Source organism: Pangasianodon hypophthalmus, chromosome 7 (assembly GCF_027358585.1).
Source record: "Pangasianodon hypophthalmus isolate fPanHyp1 chromosome 7, fPanHyp1.pri, whole genome shotgun sequence".
Lineage (NCBI taxonomy): Eukaryota > Metazoa > Chordata > Actinopteri > Siluriformes > Pangasiidae > Pangasianodon > Pangasianodon hypophthalmus.
The window spans coordinates 27,235,355-27,253,054 of NC_069716.1; the positions used below are offsets into that span (position 1 = coordinate 27,235,355).

General features: G+C 39.3%; 1 protein-coding gene across 1 annotated transcript; it reads right to left on the reverse strand.

Moving 5' to 3' along the window:
* Positions 1–399: 399 nt before the first annotated feature.
* On the reverse strand, positions 400–15,085 carry mmp15a (matrix metallopeptidase 15a). The gene is made up of 10 exons (XM_026946615.3): positions 14,500–15,085; positions 12,306–12,454; positions 11,467–11,589; positions 10,328–10,632; positions 10,027–10,188; positions 8,892–9,211; positions 7,857–7,995; positions 4,636–4,783; positions 3,611–3,726; positions 400–3,178 (listed from the first exon to the last, which is right to left on the reverse strand). Exons 1-10 carry the CDS (start codon positions 14,602–14,604, stop codon positions 2,745–2,747), a joined length of 2,001 nt encoding a protein of 666 aa, XP_026802416.1. The 5' UTR covers positions 14,605–15,085; the 3' UTR covers positions 400–2,744.
* Positions 15,086–17,700: the final 2,615 nt, after the last annotated feature.

Here is a 17,700-nt window from a genome sequence, read left to right on the forward strand (position 1 = left end):
AGACTCCAGGGAGAGGTCCTGAGAGGGAACCTGTGGTTAAAATCTGGCTCAGAAAACGACAAAGTTCCACAGGAAGGCTGAATTCAGGTTTTTTGTCCCAGGAATGATACAAATTTCTAATAAAGAGTGGTAGGGAGTTTTAATGTCGGTCATTGTGACAGTAGGAGCACGCCTCAGTGGCATGTCTCCCTCCGTTTCTCTTTGGCAAGGTCGATGGAACTCAGAGGAAGAGAAGGAAATGCTGCATGAATAAAGAAGCCCCCTTCCCCCCATCCTCTCTTTCCCTCTCTTCCCTTCTCTTCCTCTTTGTCTCTCGCCCTCAAAAATCCCTAAATCAGCACCATGTGTGTAACACAAGCCAGGCTCGGCCCCGTCAGCACAGACAGTAAACGCTGCAAGTATGTGCAATGCAATTTATTGAACCAAACTCCTTTAACTCCTTTATGCTCTCCCCAATGCTTTTACAAACACACACAGTTAGACGTTTTTTTCGCTTTTACCGAGGCCACTTAACTGAAGGAAGCGAGAGAATTTTGCTGACTAACACACTCGAACGTTCCCAGAGTTGTAAAGTTTGGGCTCATTAAGGAGGGAAGGAGAGAATCTGCTTTATGAGCAGACATTCACACACAAACACAGAAAGGAACCATGACGTAAAGCCACCACAGAACAAATGATATAATCATTTAAAATGACATGAAAGTGCAAATCCTCTGTTCAGAACAGAGTCTTAAATGGACAGAGCACCACAGTCGTGTAAAGGCAAAAAAAAAAAAAAAAAAAAAAAAAAGTGTCTCACTGTGGAGAAACTATTTTACTACATCCATATACGGTCATGTGTTCACCATGTTTACAAGGAGATTCCACTTAAACGGCACATTTTTGTTATTAACGAGTTCGTAAATCAGAATTTACAGAATCTCTGACCTGTTAGGCAACACTGAGGCAGAACCCATTGAAGATAAATTAGCAGCTAACGCTAAATGTTATTATAAATTCGTTTAATCTGTGGAGAGTTTTTCTTAGTCATTTGCCAACACATCTGAGGAAAGCGTTTATATTCCAGACAATTTCCTGACATGTGCGTCTTGTTTCCACTATCATGTCAGTTTCTGGGCAGTTATGTCTTTATATTGTTTGATAGCAGCTGATGCTAAGGGTTATTGCAGTTTAACTGTAATCTGTAGAGTCTTTTCTTGGTAATTTACCAAAACATCTAAGGAAAATGTTTACATTCCTGACATTTGTGTCTCATTTCCACTCTTACTATGCCTTTACATTGTCTGATAGCAGATGACGCTAAGTGATATTGCAGACTAATTTTAACCTGTCCTTTCTTAATGTTTATATTCCTGAAAGTTTCCTGACATTTGTGTCTCTTTGCTCAATTGTTACTATGCCGTTATATTGTGTGGTAGCAGCTGATGCTAAGTGTATTTACAGTTTAAAATATGGAGTCTTTTCTTTCTGAGGAAAATGTTTATATTACCAACATCTGTGTCTCATTTTCACTTTCACCACACCTTTACATTGTCTGTGTTAGCAGCTGATGCTAAGTCTTGTTACAGTTTAATTTTAGTCTGGGTGTTTTTTTTTTTTTTCCTCAGTAATTTCTTGACACATCTGACGAAAATGTTTATATTCCCGACATTTGTGTCTCATTTCCACTCTCACTATGCATCAGTATTGTCTAATACCTGCTGATGCTAAGTGTTATTACAGTTGCATTTTAAACTGTGGAGACTTTTCTTAGTAATTTATCAACACATCTGAGGAAAATGTTAAAGTTACAGACAGTTTCCTGACATTTGTGTCTTGTTTCCATTATTACAACAGTTTCTGGGAGGTTATATCTTGTTTCATCCCTCACTATGCCTTTATAGTATCAGATTGCAGCTGATGCTAAGTGTTATTACAGTCTAATTTTAATCCATGGAGGCTTTTTCTGAGTAATTTCTCAACAAACCTGAGGAAAATGTTTATATTCCCAACAGTTTCTCGATGGTTATATCTCGATTCCACTTTCACTACACCTTTATATTGCCTGTGATGCTAAGCATTATTAGTTTGATTTTAACCCGTAATGTCTTAGGAACTTACCAAGACATGAGAGGTAAATGTTTATATTCCTGGCATTTGAGTCACATTTCCTCTGTTACTACATCTTTATATTGTTTGTGTTAGCAAGCTAAATTGTCCTCAATCATTAGCTAGCTTCCATGGCAGGCATCCATATTTCTCTCTTACCTAGCAACAATGTTATAACTGCTTGGATACAATAGTATGTTCCACAAGTTCCATTTGAAAACACCATTTATAAATTGGAAAATATGGACGTTAACGGCTGAAGAGACTGATTTAAGTTGCTATGGGCAATGTAAAGATAGAGTGCCTGTAGAAACAACACAAAAGCATTGGGAATATCAACATTTCCCTCAGAAGTAATGGTAAATTACCTAGAAAAGGCACCCTGTGGCTAAAATTACACTTTAATTACACTTAGCTTCAACTGCTAACAGAATATGCATGGGTTCATCGTCAACACTGTGTCATAACCCGTAAATTCTGAGCTGTAAGATCATTTCAGCTTCCAAATTCATGAATAACAGAAAAATGGACTGTTCATGTGGGTCCTTCTACTAAACATATCTGAATGCAGCACATGTGCTGAAAGAGAACACCAAACAGCGAATGTGTGTGTGTGTGTGTGTGTGAGAAAGAGTTCATATGTGTGCTTGAATGCATCACACCCACTCCTGCAGCGAACGTCTACAGTGAACCAGCACTTTGGGAGTCTCCTTTTTCTGCAGCTTGGTGATGATGACATAAATCGCTCCCAGGATGCACAGCACCAGGACCAGAGGCACCGTCACCAGGACGAGGGTCATGACGTAGTCGTTAGTCTCTTTCACCTGCACCACCACCTTTTTATCATCATCGTCGTCACTATCATTACTGACATTATCATCTTTGTAGTCGTCAGTGTTGTCATCTTGGTTCTTTCCTCCTGTCTCTGGCCACTTGGGGTCTGGTTTTATATCTGTATCCAAACCTGGATCGAAGTGAACGTGGCATCCCATAAAATCATTCAGGATGGATCTCGGGTATCCTGTATCAACCTTCATGCGCTTGTTGTCAACTCGCCAGTATTTAGTTCCTTTGTAGAAGTATGTGTATGCTGGGAAGAAAAAAGATAGAGACACATTTAACCAAAAATCTTACACACCAAATTAAAAGTAAGATAAGCACTTATTCGCAGTGGCAGCTCAGTGGATAAAGGAATGTTTTTTGCAAAAAAAAAATCTAATTTAAACAACTTGGATTGGATTCTGCCTGACTAAGACACTTTGGATAAAAAACATCTGCTAAATGAATGAATATAAACCAAACATAAACCACAATACAGCTTCACTGCTATACATCTGTTGCTTTAATGAAGCTGCTCATGCCTGTGTGCAATGACGCAAAAAGGCAGGAGCAGAGATGGAGCGTTAGGGAATTGTTGCCCTACTTTCTTAGCAGTGAAGTAAATTTTTCCTTCTCCCAGCTCTGGATTACTTTATAAAAGGCACATTTGTGATGGGGATGTTTTTTAACCATCTAAACTCACCTCCGTCATCACTCAGGAAGGCCCCTTTAGGAGAGGCAGGGATGGAGCCCCATACGCTGATGGGTCGTGGGTAATCTTTATCCACAGCCCGAAACTCCTCGCTGAAACGCCAGTATCTACAGGAGGGAGGAAAGCAGAGGGGTTTTATGTTAAAGTGAAACCTGCACTTAGTGAAAACTGAAAACACCAAGAAAACATAGTGTGCACTCTTTAGGCCGATTCACATTTCCAAAGCATTTTTATATTTACATTTCTGGCATTTGACAGAGGCCCTTATCCAGATCGACTTACATTTATCTCATTTATACAACTGAGCAGCTGAGGGTTAAGGGCCTTGCTCAAGGGCCAACCAGTGGCAGCTTGACAGTCCTGGGATTTGAACTCCCAACCTTCTGATCAGACGTCACACATCACACATAGACACACACAGAATCGCTTTCATTTTAACAAGCATTTCAATGCACTTGCACTGCATGTTAGCCATCATTACCCATCCTAATAGCCCTTAAGGACTGTTGTAAAAGTAGCAAAAGATGAAAATATATATATATATATATATAAAATGCATATAAAATGCATCAACAACAGAGAGTTCAAATAATCCATGCCACCCCTACACCATTAAAAAAGTAAATAAATAAATAAACAAATAAATTTAAGAAACCAACAGAAACAAACTAAATGAAAGATCTGTCTGTTTCATAGAACCTGAATAATGGCAACAGTTTTGTATTGATATACTCTTTTTTTATTGATACAACATCTACACAGTTACAGAGAATAAAGGGCAAAAAAGAGAATTGAAATGACTCTCTCTTCCTGATACCCTTGGGACAGTTTTTTGTTTTTTAAACTTCATTCTGTCATTCTTCCAATTTGTACATTGCTCTTATTCTTCACTTGTTGCAGTGTTACTGTAGTGATGTGTTCAGAGCTTTATTGTATGTCTTGTCTGTTGTATATGACAATAAAAACATGACAATAAAAGTGAACTTGAGAGAGTGACAATAAAAAGTGAACGTTACCTGTCTCCTCTGAAGAAGTAGGTGTAGCCAGACGGCTCCCACCACACAGCCGTGTCCACTCGATCTGGCATCCCATGACCGTAGTGCATCAGTTCCTGAGGATATCCAGGCAACACATCGGCTTCCCTAAACAGCCAGTATTTACTGTCTACAGGAAGAAAAAAGCAAAGCTAAATTTTAGTGAAAGTACACGTTCTCAGATTGGAACTGATCACTGGACAAAAATGCATACAATCCTGCTTTACACAGTTGAGCTGTAAAATTTGCCTTTCAGGTACAAAAGGTCTTTTACTGGGATTCCCCAGTGGAGCAACAGAAAAGCAGTCGTCCTATTGTCTGGTTCAAATCCTGACAATGCCGCAACCATGACATACACTCTCTCCCGTCATTCACAGCGACGCTAGCAAATTGTGTATGTGGAAGAGGGCAGACAGCACTTTCCTCTGAGTGCATTACTTCCCCGTCATGCAACATGAGCAGCAGTTCAACAAGATCTAGGTGGCTGGCTTCAAGTGTCTCAGGGGAAGCATGTGTTAGACTTCACCCTCTCCAGTGACAAAAAAGTTTCTTACCGGATTCACAAAGTAGAAATACCTTCATAGTTTACTACTACTACTCAATAATAATAACAACTGAAGTGTACTGTATATCTGTCCATCCCCACTAAGTACAGTTGCTATGTAGCTAATAAGATAACGGTAGCTAAAACCAAATCAAATAGAACATGTACTACTACTACTACTTCTTCTTTTTCTTCTTCTTATTATATTCCCACATTTAATGGATATTTGCATAGTTATTGGGTGAGTCTGTATAGACATGGGACACATAATAATTGTTCTCATTACAAAATTATACAATACCAGAAAATTCTTAAACAGTAACAGAGTTTTGTTATCATATTTATATCTGTGCCAGCCTCCATTTTGTTTCTGATTGGTCTGCTCTGAGAGAACATTTTCATAAATGAAATTCCGACCTGAGAACCAAAGGACAGCACGAGGTTTGAGGCAGGGGTGCCAGGTCAACACAAGAGTTTCTGCTGTAGGATAATTTTTTTTTTTTTTTTTTGGTCCATGGGTTGGGAGTTGGACGTTTTGCACTTACTAGATTATTCATATCAATGTTTCCAAGCCAAACAGGTAAGCAGGAGCTTTTGTTATGCAAAGATTAAATGCATGGTCTATTATCTATCATACCACTGATCTATTTTATTGTTTCTATAATTTCTATTATTTTAATTATATTATTTTTATTTTATACTGCTTCTGATGTATAGGTATTTATGGAAATCCTTTCCTTTTCTTTGATATTACTCCTCCTACTTGTGCTGCTGTGTCAACTTGAATTTTCCCTACAGGGGATCAATAAAGGTACATCTCATCTCATCTCATATATACAGTACATACGTGGACCATGTTTATGATTAAAAGGTAGTGAATTAACTGGTTAGTGTAGATGAGGTAGTAGTCTTGGTCTGGAGTTTAATAGAAAGGTCTGACATTGAGGTTTATTTGGAATTCAACTGGCTTATTGATAGTCAATGAGTTTTTTCCCGGCAAACTCTGTCTAAAAAAGCAAACCTGGCAACCCAATCCGGCAACCCTGTTTAAAGAGGCAAAAAAAATAAAAAGAAAACAAAGAGGGTAGAAATGGTCATGATTTTTTCTACTCTTCCATTCTGACAGGACAGAGGCCGTATTATGTTGCATGAAAGGCCACTTTCCCTTTCGAGTCACTGCACGCCTCACACAATGCTCTCTTACAAATGAGTGATGGCTACTGAAGCTCTAATGAAGTTTAGTGTATTCTGTTCAGCAGCTGACACTCAAGCTACAGCACTCGGCTCCTGCTCTATCCCTACAATCTGATCAGCGAGAGCATGTGGAGGCTGATGCAACACACACACAGGCCCGACATTTCTGCCAAAACCCCCACCCCTCTCCCCCAACCCCCCTCACCGAGTGCTTTTCTACTGACGTAGTTTGGCCTAAAGAGTGTGTTGGAGCACAGAGAGCAGATGTTTTGAAGAAAACAGGATAGCTGTGAAATACTTAATGTTGTGCGCTTGTCGGAAATGATTGATACCTCAGACAAAACACATTAGACTGAAGTGCCAGCATTGCTAACAAGAAAATCCTCACAGGCAGAGAGATAGAACAATTTTACCACAGCAACACCAGCATGTCAGTGGAGGACATGACTGGGGATTTTTCAGATGTGAGACAAGTAAGAACACAACAAGGCAAAAATCCAGTGTGACGCTAGACGCTATTACATTTTTACCGACCAAAGACACCGCAGTCCCACCTTGTTGTTTTCTATCGGCTTGTGAATTAACAGGTTGGTGTTCAACTAGATAAAGTGTGAAACGAAAAAGAAAAAACTTTCAATAACCTGATATATAACCTAATCAGAAAGTTCTACCACATTTTGCTGCATGGTTTGGGGTGATTTAGACAGGCTTGGATGCATTTTTTTTTATGTGAAGGGGCTTCCATCTAGCCACCCTACTCCACAGCCCAGACATGTGAAGAATATGAGAGGTCACATGCAGAGAGTGGTCAGAACTTTCCAGATAATCCTGCAGCTCCTTTAATGTTGCTGTAGGTCTCTCGGCAGCCTCCCTGATATGTTTAGTTCTCGTTCTTTCGTCAATTTTGGAAGGACGTCCTGTTCTTGGTAATGTCACTGTGGTGCCCCATTTTCTCAGCTTGTTGGTGACGGCCTTCACGGTGTTCCACTGTACAGCATTTTGGAAATTCTTTTGTACCCCTCTCAAAAATGTCTAAGTTTTTTGCAGACCATGGCTTCAGCCGTCAGATGAAACCAAGAAAAAGTGTCAAAATTCTACAGAAACAGCTGATTTTTACTGGGAGTTAATCAGAAACACTTCACTGATGACAGGTCACATGCCCCATTATAAAAGGGTGTACACACTTACGCAACCAGGTTATTGTAAGTTTTTTCTAATTTTTTTTCCCCCTAAAACATTTCAAATTGTTTTGTTTTTGAATTTTGGTTGTTGCTATTTCACATTAAAGGTGAAAAAGTTCTGACAATTTATACTGGTTTCATTTTTTTACATTACAAACACCTACAATTTTAAGAGAGTTTTGTGTAGAATTTTGTGTAGAGTGTAAATGCTACAACTTAACTGTAAATATTTACACCTTTTGAGTAGTGTGTATGTGAAATCTTTTTTAATCCATATTGCTGACCTTTGAAGAACACAAATTTTCCATCATGGCGTTCGTATGCAGCGTCTATGTCTTCAGGCAGGCCGAACCAGAAGAAAGAAATTGGCATGGGGTAATTATCAAGAACCCGGTTCCGCCTGACCCTCCAGAACCACCGACCCTGAGAGAGCCAGAGAGACACAGAGAGAGAGAGAGAGAGAGAGAGAGAGAGAGAGAGAGAGAGAGAGAATTACAGTCCAGTTGAAAGCATCTGCACATCAGAAAAGCACATGACTTGGAGATTAGGAAATCTATTTGTAGCTCTGAAAAGCAAAAACTATTCTGAGAATGGACCACTATGTTCCAGGGTATACGGGAAATCAGCTTCAAACATTATGCAACAGCTAAGTTTTTTTTTGAATAAACATCACATGGGATATGACCTAATGGAATCTAACTTACATGGCTTGTTTTGTGATGTTTTTCCCGGGTTTGCACAAGTACAAGCTTCATTCTGTTTATCAAAGCTGAAGAGCTCCTCAGTGCAGTGCACTGCACACAGGCTGCATGAAATATTCGTACTGAGACAAATTCTAAAGAAAACAAGTCCAACTTTAATCCCAAAATCACTGTTGCGAGACGTGTCATATGAAAAATTAAACCAAGTTTGACTTCTGTGGTAAAATCTTACAAACCAGTTAGAAAGACCTCTTTAACTTTAAAAAGGTGAGGAAAAAACTTACAGAAAAAAGTTTTGCAGTTTGTGCATTCTTATCTATTGTGGGGTGCCAATATTTCCAGCAGCAACCAAGACTTAAATGAACTGATGGAAATTCATTGAAACCAATGGAAACCACACTTGTTTTACTGTGCTCCAAAACTGTGTGAAATGATGACAAATGCCTACTATTAATACAGCTTAAAACCATTTTCAGGGATCTGTGATGTAAAAGCATTATTACTAATTGCAAAAAAAGGATGTGGGGTTTATTTTGATAACGAACTCCCTTGCACGCTGTTTTTCATCATCCGTTAAACAAATAAAACACATCTGTTTTGGTGTGCAAAGACCTTTACCTTGAAGACGAACATCTCCCCCCTGAGCACCGCAATCGTGTTAAAGTCTCCGTCGCAGATATCAGGGGCGTCCTGGTCCGAGCGGCGAGTGGGTCTGGGGTCAGCCGGGGGAACCCACGGCTCAGTGGCTCTCTCAGGAGGTCTGGTGGCTCTCTCAGGAGGCCTGGTGGGTCTCTCAGGACGTTTGGTGGGTTTCTCTGGAGGTCTGGTGGTCCTTAAAGGCTCTGTAGTGGTGGATGTGGGTTCTGGTTCGGCTGTGGTCGTGTAGGATGGGGTTGTAGTGGTGCTCAAAGGCTCGGTTGGTGCAATCACAGGGGGTCCTGTTAACACATGAAATATTTAGCTACAATTTCTCCCCCTTGTCCAGAGAAACTAAGTGGTGTCACTTTTTTCCACCTAGCAACAGCCATGGCAAAAAGCCTGGCTCTCACAGGCTCAGTGATGCAGCACATCCAGATGAGCCATCCAGATGAGCCACGATGGAGAAAACAGACCCACACTGATTCACAATAACTGCCGGAAATTGGAGATTAACTCAGTCATGTGACTGTACCACTTTCAGTTTGCTGATGTAGCATTGTAGGAGTAATGAATAAAGTGCAAAGGCACATCTCATGCTAGGATTGCAGAATAAAGTCTAAAAACAAATTATTTTGCCTAGTTTTAAAGTCCTGATTATGTAACTATTTAGCCAATTAAAGAGCATTTTTAGCCTTATTCAGGCTGCATACATTTTTTATAGGGAGGTGAGGTAATGTAATTATTACTGGAGTATCTCTGGGATTTTAGTCTCGTCCAAATTCATCACATCATTTTTACGGACTGCTACTAGCTAATATGGTATATATATCCCATTCAAACTGAAATGTTGTTAGAGATTCTGCCATTTCCATGTTGAAAAAGAGATATAAAGTATAAAGACACTTCAGGAAGTTCTCAGTGTTTTCCATCATCTCCCATCGAAATCAAAACAAAGCCAAGAATGAGTTGAGTCGAGAACAATAAAATATAGATGATGTTTAAAAGGATGTGTTTTTTTTTGGGTTCAGCTTTGGCCCAGAATTTCATTCTGTTACATCGCCATCTTGCACTAACACAGCTGAAATGTATGCAACAACGTGTTACGTGTGCTCACCATAGATCTGCTGAATGCCACTGATGTCATCCTCGCCTAGAGAGAAGCTCTCCGTGTCCATCCACTGGTAGAACGGAGCCATGATGGCTGAGGCGTCGTTGGAGTGCTCTAGGCCCAGCGCATGACCCAGCTCATGAACCGCAACCAGGAACAGGTCAATGCCTGGAGACACAAGCCAGACAGGGGGCAATGAGTATTAAAACAATCAGCCTTATTCAACAAATATAGTTTAAGGATGTTTAATGGCATTAAGGAATTAATATTTTTGTAAAACTAGCTTCTGAGAAATCGATTCAGAAACCTGTTCCTTCCCGCTGGTTGAGGGTCCAAGGTTCATCCATGTCAAAGTGTGTGTCTCCTCCTATGCCTGGACCAGGGAAGAATGCGTGAGCCAGGGACCCTCCTTCACCATCAAAGAGAGACGTGTCTCCATGATATCCAGAGGCAAACAGCAGAATAATATCCGGCCCCTCGCTGCCGTTTTTGATGTCATGGTAAGGAATCTGCTTGAAGCGTAGAGGAGTCACATTCTCCCAAACTCTAAAGGCCTTGCGGATGGCCTCGTGTGACTGCTGCTGGCTGATGCCGGGTGGGTGGTTCTGAATGCTGGGAAAAAATAGGTAATAAAATGTCACCTCTCTGAGTGGAACATATCTGATGCCTGAATGAAGGGAATGCTTCATTCAAAATAGACTGGCTAGCTATAAATGTAAGCTAGTTAAACAAATCCACATGTCAACTAACCCTAACAAGTAGCAATGTTATTTTCAGAGGTGCATTTTGTAACATCTAAAAATGTTTCTAGACCTGTAATAAATTGATATTTTTAAAGATACTCTTAGCAGAAATATTATTTCCAATATTGCCACACAAATTTTTCAATTCTAATTAGGGTTTTTTTTTTTTTCATTTTATGCTGTTTACATTTCTCCGGCTTGAAATTAGCTCCGCCCTAGCTCTTGAGACTTGCACAGGGCAGACCTTTAAAAATGCTGCGTTTGACTAAAAGTCATAGCTTGGAATTTCCAAACTCTGACTAGGAATTCCTACAACGGAAAGTAGGGAAGATTGCCAGTTATGCTGTATATACTAATATTCGCTTTTTCCCGAGGTTTCTTCTCCACTCTGTAGCCAGTACACATGGAGGTTGAAAATTACATAATTCTGAGTTCTGACTTCCCACTGGTCAGTGTTTTTAATGTAATTGCAGTTCTCTTTCAAGCCAGCAGGGGACTCTTTTAAGTGACTCTTTTAACTGCTCCTTTAAGTGAAGTGTTCATTTCATTATACAAAATTGTCACTAGATGATTGTTATAAAAAAAAAAAAAAAATTAACAAACTTACACATTGATCACAGAATTAAAACCTAAAATGGGCCATAAAAATTTCTTGAATGGATCAAATCAGGTTACAATTGTTTTATGTCCCCATCTCACTCACCTGTAAGTCAGCTTGTCTTTATCCCACCGTTGACCCGTTAGAGCAAAACGTTTCCGCCTGGTGCTTCCTTCACTGGGCATCTCGAAGCGATCAGGAAGACCACATCGCGGACGCCTCATAGCTCTGAACACACAAGGGTTCAAGATACTCATTTACCAAAACACCAAGTTCACTGACAACCCACTATAAACATGAAACCAGAGTTCTTTCTTTTGTGGGGAAACTTAAAATACAATTAAAGACTGCAGTCTAGAGTCATTTAAACAAGAAAATCCATAAAGTATAATTCCATAGGAACAAAAGTTAAATATTTTGTCAGCACAAAGTCACAGCAAGTATCACAGTCTCAAATATTTCTTTAAGTTCTATTTGAAACCTTGTACTAGAAGCAGTGGGCTCAAAATGTGACATTTCATTACATTCATTTCATGGTCAACCCTCAAATCAGAACGACTCATGCTTAATTCTCCTGCCTTTAGTTCTAATAAGTAAATTTACAGATAATTTAGAGAAACTGTGATTCACATGGGATGAGCGATATGACAAATATATCATGATACATTTCTTAAGACATACGATATGTATCAAAATATATAGGTTTGCTAACAAACTCACCTTTATTTTAATCATGCTCTCATTTCAAAGAGTAGTGAATTCACTGATAGATTTGTTGACATTAAATAAAAGTCAGTAATTTAATAGTGAAAAGGAGGATTGATCACAAATTCCTTCATGAGCAGGTAGGAGTGGGATTAGGGGAAAAAAAGTGCTATGCACACCTCTACCTGCAAGGCTCCATATAATAAACCTGTACAATAAACGTTAGAGTAAGGTCATACTTCAGAGTGGCGGCGTCCACTTGGCCGGTGACGTCCAGGCCGTAGAAGCGCTGCATGTCCTTTATGGCAGTGGACAGAATCTGTGCGGACTGCATGGTGGACATCTGCCTGCTGGCCTGGGACAGGTAGCCATAGGTCCTTAGCCATGTCTTCAGAAAAAAAGGAGGAACATTATTAATAACTTCTTAAGTTTATTTCACAATCATGATCTCAGACTGATTAGTCTCTTGTTCTCTACTGTGCAAATATAGTAAATAGAAGCCCAAATCTTTAAACAGTTGCCTCAAATGCCATCATTAAAAAAAAAAAAAAAAAAAAAAAAAAAAAAAAAAGATGAAGTTTATTTTGTTAACTACCTGGGATAGCCCATATTTATGGATTTATCTATTTAAAGTGGAAATAATACATTATCCTTTGAAACACTTCTAGCATTTTGGAGGTGGGACAATATCAAATGCAATGCAATGGTGCTTCTCGTCATCAAATTTTCTCATGAGTAAAATGATAGATTGGACTAATAACCTGATATACCAGCTATGTTTCATTACCACAGCCTCTTCCATTATCTTTACTGTTTACCTTTATTACCTTTATTGTGCCAAATCAGAGGAAGTGGTCAAAGGAAGTGTTTGAGTGCAGGTATATTTTGGCTCTGACCTACCTGTTGAGAGAGCTTTAAATCTTTAAATCAGATGTACAAAAGGTATGCAGGCGAGTATGTGAACACAACAAATCTGTATGTCCTCACTGATGAACTGGATGCAGTCTTAAGTAGATATTCGCAGACATGATTTTGGGTGAAATAGAGTTTCATTACATTAACATTCCAGTGCAAACTAAAGAAGCAAACACTGGACACCAAATATGTCTTGGCTGGCTGACTGACTGTATTTGGAGTAAGTGGAAAATCATGTCAAGTTGATTTCTCAGCACACTGTTCCTTTAGCTATGATGATCTGGATCAAAAGTTGGAAAAAAAGAATCTAACAGAGCCTCTCCAGCTTGTTCACTCCTTTCGGCATGTGTAGAAAAATGGCAGAGCCATGAGTGAACGCAGATGGAGGCCGAATGCCGAGTGCCTCTCTGGGCTGCACCAAGTGAACCTTTTAAACCCCTGAAATCACAACACGACCTACACAGCAGGGCTGGAAACTTTCTGACGACTTGCAGTCAACCCAAGGGAGCACGCAGAGAAGAGAAAGCTGTGCAGAGAGGATCTGACTGATATAAGGTCAAGTTCAACACCAACTCTTGCCTGTTTTAAGTCGGAAAGATTGGGTTACCCACTGGCTTGTGCTTTATAGTCGAAAAGTACAGAATCCAGAGCATAACTATTTGTCTCTAAAGATTTATTTTTCCAAGCTCAAGAGCAGGCTGATGTGAACAAAAGAAAACCAGCTGGAGAGAGTATCACCTCCAATATACCCAACACCTAATGTGACACTCTTATAGATTGGCATACTACAATATCTTATATGAAAATCCACTACTATAGTAGAAGATCATGTTAGTATTTTCTTTTTTTTTTTATTTTCCAGTTTTGAGGTGATGGTATTGCTACTCTTTAAATCATGTAGCTGGTATTTACATTATTGTATCAGCCAAATAACTGAGTTATATTGATGAATGTTTTTTTTTTGCTTGTTGGTTGGAAGCACAGCTGACTCAAAACCAAGTCACTTCACACATGTAAATATTTGATCCATCTTCATTTATGATACCTTTTGCACACGCATGCAGATGTGTGAATACAAAAAATATCAACTAAACAGTCTACGTAAGTGGAATAACTAGACTCCCGATGACGATAATCCGATTTAAGACATCACAGCAATGTTTACATGGGGTCATAATCTGATTAATCAGCTTTGATTGTTTTATTAGTGCCCATCTAAACACAGTTATATTTTGATGATTAACAGTGAACATACAGGGAATAATTCAAATCTACATGTCTCTAATCTGATTTAAGGCATTGTAGCAAAGTTTACATGGGGTCTTAATCTGATTAATCAGATATTAATCAGATGTAAACAAGATTTATATTGTGATTTTGAGGAAATCATGCACCACCTGGTAGACACCCGACTTAAGTGTCCCTCCATCTGGATCAATCCCACAATTTCCTCAGGTACATTTCTATTTATGATAATAATAATAATAATAAGAATGAAAAATAGTTTTATTGCTCTACCTCGGCGTTGAACTCGTCCTCTTGCGCCGAAACTCCGACTGCCTTCAGCACCAACACAAGGACAGAAAAAACAACTGCAGGTGTGAAAAAAGGTTTACAAATCATCTCTGTGCATAGGTTCAGATCGCAGGGGAATGTTTTTCCTCGGTTACTGTTTGTTTTTCTTCACCGAAAGTGCGCACTGGACGCAAACTGGCTCCCGTTAATTCAGCAAAGAAAATAATAATAATAATAATAATAATAATAATAAGTTTGCAGTGTAATGGATGGCTGGTTAGATTCCCTGCGTCCTGACTTGAGCTTGCAAACTTTACATTTCCAGCTCAGATGTAATCCAGGACAGATGCAAGCTGCAGATTTTTGTGGCCTTTTCCCTTTTTTATTCGATGCACAATTCCAATTTCGGCTCGTCTGTAAAACACACACTTTTCACTCCCACAGTCTTTAGCATGCTGCACTTATTATACTCCTAACCCCACTTTCATTTCGGAAAAAACTCTAGAGAAAGTGCTACTTGTTGCCTTTCGCCATGTCCTGTGCTGCTGAATACCGGTAGAGTTTTGCAGGGAAAAGTTTCATGTTGCGTGTGTGAGTGTAACTGTATCAGGGTTGCCAGATCAAACCCTAAACCCGCCTAAAGTGCACCTTCTCCAAGTCTGTCAACCAATTCAAAGGACATCGTTTGTGTGGCGGCCTGGGAAAACTCTTCATAAGCCCTATTCGGATGGGATTAAATTTACACAGGGTCCTGGGGTAAATTTCCTATTTTACATTTTACAGGTGCTGCTCTCTGGTTTTATTTCTGTACAGATCCGACATGTCAGTGTTTTTCTCTATCCTCTTCTGAGAAAATGAATGAATGTTTTTCACCAAACTCAGTGGTTGTCTGATGTCTTTAGTCCGATCCGGATACACGTCCATGACTTTCTACACAGATGCTGCATCGCATTTAAAAAAATAAATTTGTTTGACTGCTGCTACTTGCCATATTTATTCTTGTAGCATGCATATCAATGCCCCTCCCCTAGATATTAAACATTACCCAAATAACAAAATGAAAAAAGATACTTTAGAAGAGGCACTCAACCATATACTTGGTCTGGGCAGTAAAATCTCAACTACATGCTCTATGAAAGATATTTCAGGAGGAGAAAGAAAATAAAACCATTAAGAAAAGCGAAAGGCTGAATAAAGGAGCCGTTATAATGGCAGCTACAGGTATAAGGTATTACTTTATATTCACATACACACAATATGATCAACTTCTAGTTTTCTATAAATAATGACTAATCACTGCCAGTTCCTTTAATATGTAATGACGAATGTGATGCAAACATCCAGGTTCATAGAAAACACAACCCACTAGAAACTCTCACCTCCTGTGGTCATTTCATTGCGAGAGTTTTAACACTGAGGAGACGTGGAAATAAATGTATTACAGACCTCTGCCTGATGAACCAATCCAATCCCAGTAGGGCTATAGGGTGCAATTCTTGACTTTTTCTGGGCCAGGGGTTCTTAATCTTTTCTCCAGTGCAACCTCCAAAATGTCACAACCCTCATAAAGGCGACTCCGTACATTATCCCTGGACAGCCATCTTATTCACTGTGGTACAACAGCTGATCATGTTCGGCTGTTAGTTGATATAATCAGCATTAGCCTACCATCAGTGGCCTGGAGGTGGTGCCATTAAGCAGACCTTGCATATCTTTTTAGTGCCACTGACAAACCCAAGGTTTTGACAAAACCAAGTTGTGAGCCCCAGGTTAAGAGCCCCTGTTCTAGGCTATTATTAGTGAGGGTTCATGGTGATATTAGAGGTAAGGCTAAAATGTAATATCCATTAATATTTTGACAATGAAACCATTTGGGTTGAGCAATGCATTATATCACAAAGTCTCATCACTTGCATAATAAGAATGGTATGGGGCAAACTATTGGGCTATACATACACTTGAAAACAGACAGCTGCATTCATGATTTTTCGTGAAGACACCACACCGGATTCAAGTCACATTTCCTCAGAAAGGTTAATTTCATTCAAGCCCAAAAAAAAAAAAAAAAAAGCCACTAAAATTACAGTCATCTTATCTGTCATTTTGTGCGATTTGTACTTTGGTTGACAAAGTGTGCTTAGTCTATCATCTTTTAGTTTCTCCTTCAAACAAATTTGGGGAGAAAAAGGACAAGAGTAAATAATCTGCCTTGTTCACATTCATTACACCCATGGCTGTATCTCAAATGCTCTCAATCACTGCTGATGTGTTACAGATGTGTCAGCAAATGGAGATCAAATCTAGCAGGAGTGTCACTACTACACTGAACAAATCTACAGTCTGGGCTAGAAAGAAATCAGCTCCAGCCTTGCTTTTTCATACCATTCTGTGTATATTGCTTACAACTGTTTGTGATGCTGTTGCACTCAATTCCATAACAATCCACTTTAAGACATTTGTTAACAGCAAGTAATGTGAAGTGAAGTGAATGCAAGACATTAAACCTTACATTGATGTTTTATTGATGAAAGACAGGGGAGGGCTTAGCCCTGCTAGCACATACCAAAAGTAGCCAAAAGTTTATGGACACCCTTGTCTCCCTTGTGACTGTTTCCATTCACAAGCTTCCTCCATGCTGGTGTTCCAGGAGAATATCATGAAAAGCTCCGATATCCTTAATTAAATTTATGCATCACCCTATAATCTGACTTGGAGAAACAGAAGCATTACACATTCATTTAGCAATACAAGTTCATTTAGAACTATAAACAGACCCCCAGAAACTTTACCTGCAGGCTTCAAGTCAGTAAATGGTCACTGCATGGGTTTTGCTACAGTCTTTAAAGAAATGGTAGCTTAAGGCCATCAAAAAAAAAAAAAAAAAAAAAAAAAAACACCCCACACACAGTATTGAACATGTGAGCATTTAAAAAAAAAAAAAAAAAAAAAAAAAAAAAAAAAAAAAAAAAAAAGGATCATGAGCCAGGATACAAATTCAGGCTTGGGTACCTTCTAATTTGCATATTTATGGATGGCCCCACCCCAATTTGGTCACCTGCCAATTCCAACCAACCAGCAAGCTCTTTTCAATCATATGATAGCTACCAGTTAATGAGGGTGAAGGTTAAGAAACAATTCCACAAAGACATGTGAAACCAGACAACCACAATCTTTCTGAACTGCTGCGTCACAGGGCAGCATAAC

What these genes read in the sequence shown, in the direction of transcription:
- mmp15a (XM_026946615.3), bottom strand. Translation starts at nt 14,604, where the DNA reads ATGATTTGTAAACCTTTTTTCACACCTGCAGTTGTTTTTTCTGTCCTT. An exon ending in GTGGACGCCGCCACTCTGAA is followed by an intron (nt 11,590 to 12,305) that starts GTATGACCTTAC and finishes TTGTGTGTTCAG; the next exon opens with AGCTATGAGGCGTCCGCGAT. An exon ending in CAACCAGCGGGAAGGAACAG is followed by an intron (nt 10,189 to 10,327) that starts GTTTCTGAATCG and finishes TTGTGTCTCCAG; the next exon opens with GCATTGACCTGTTCCTGGTT.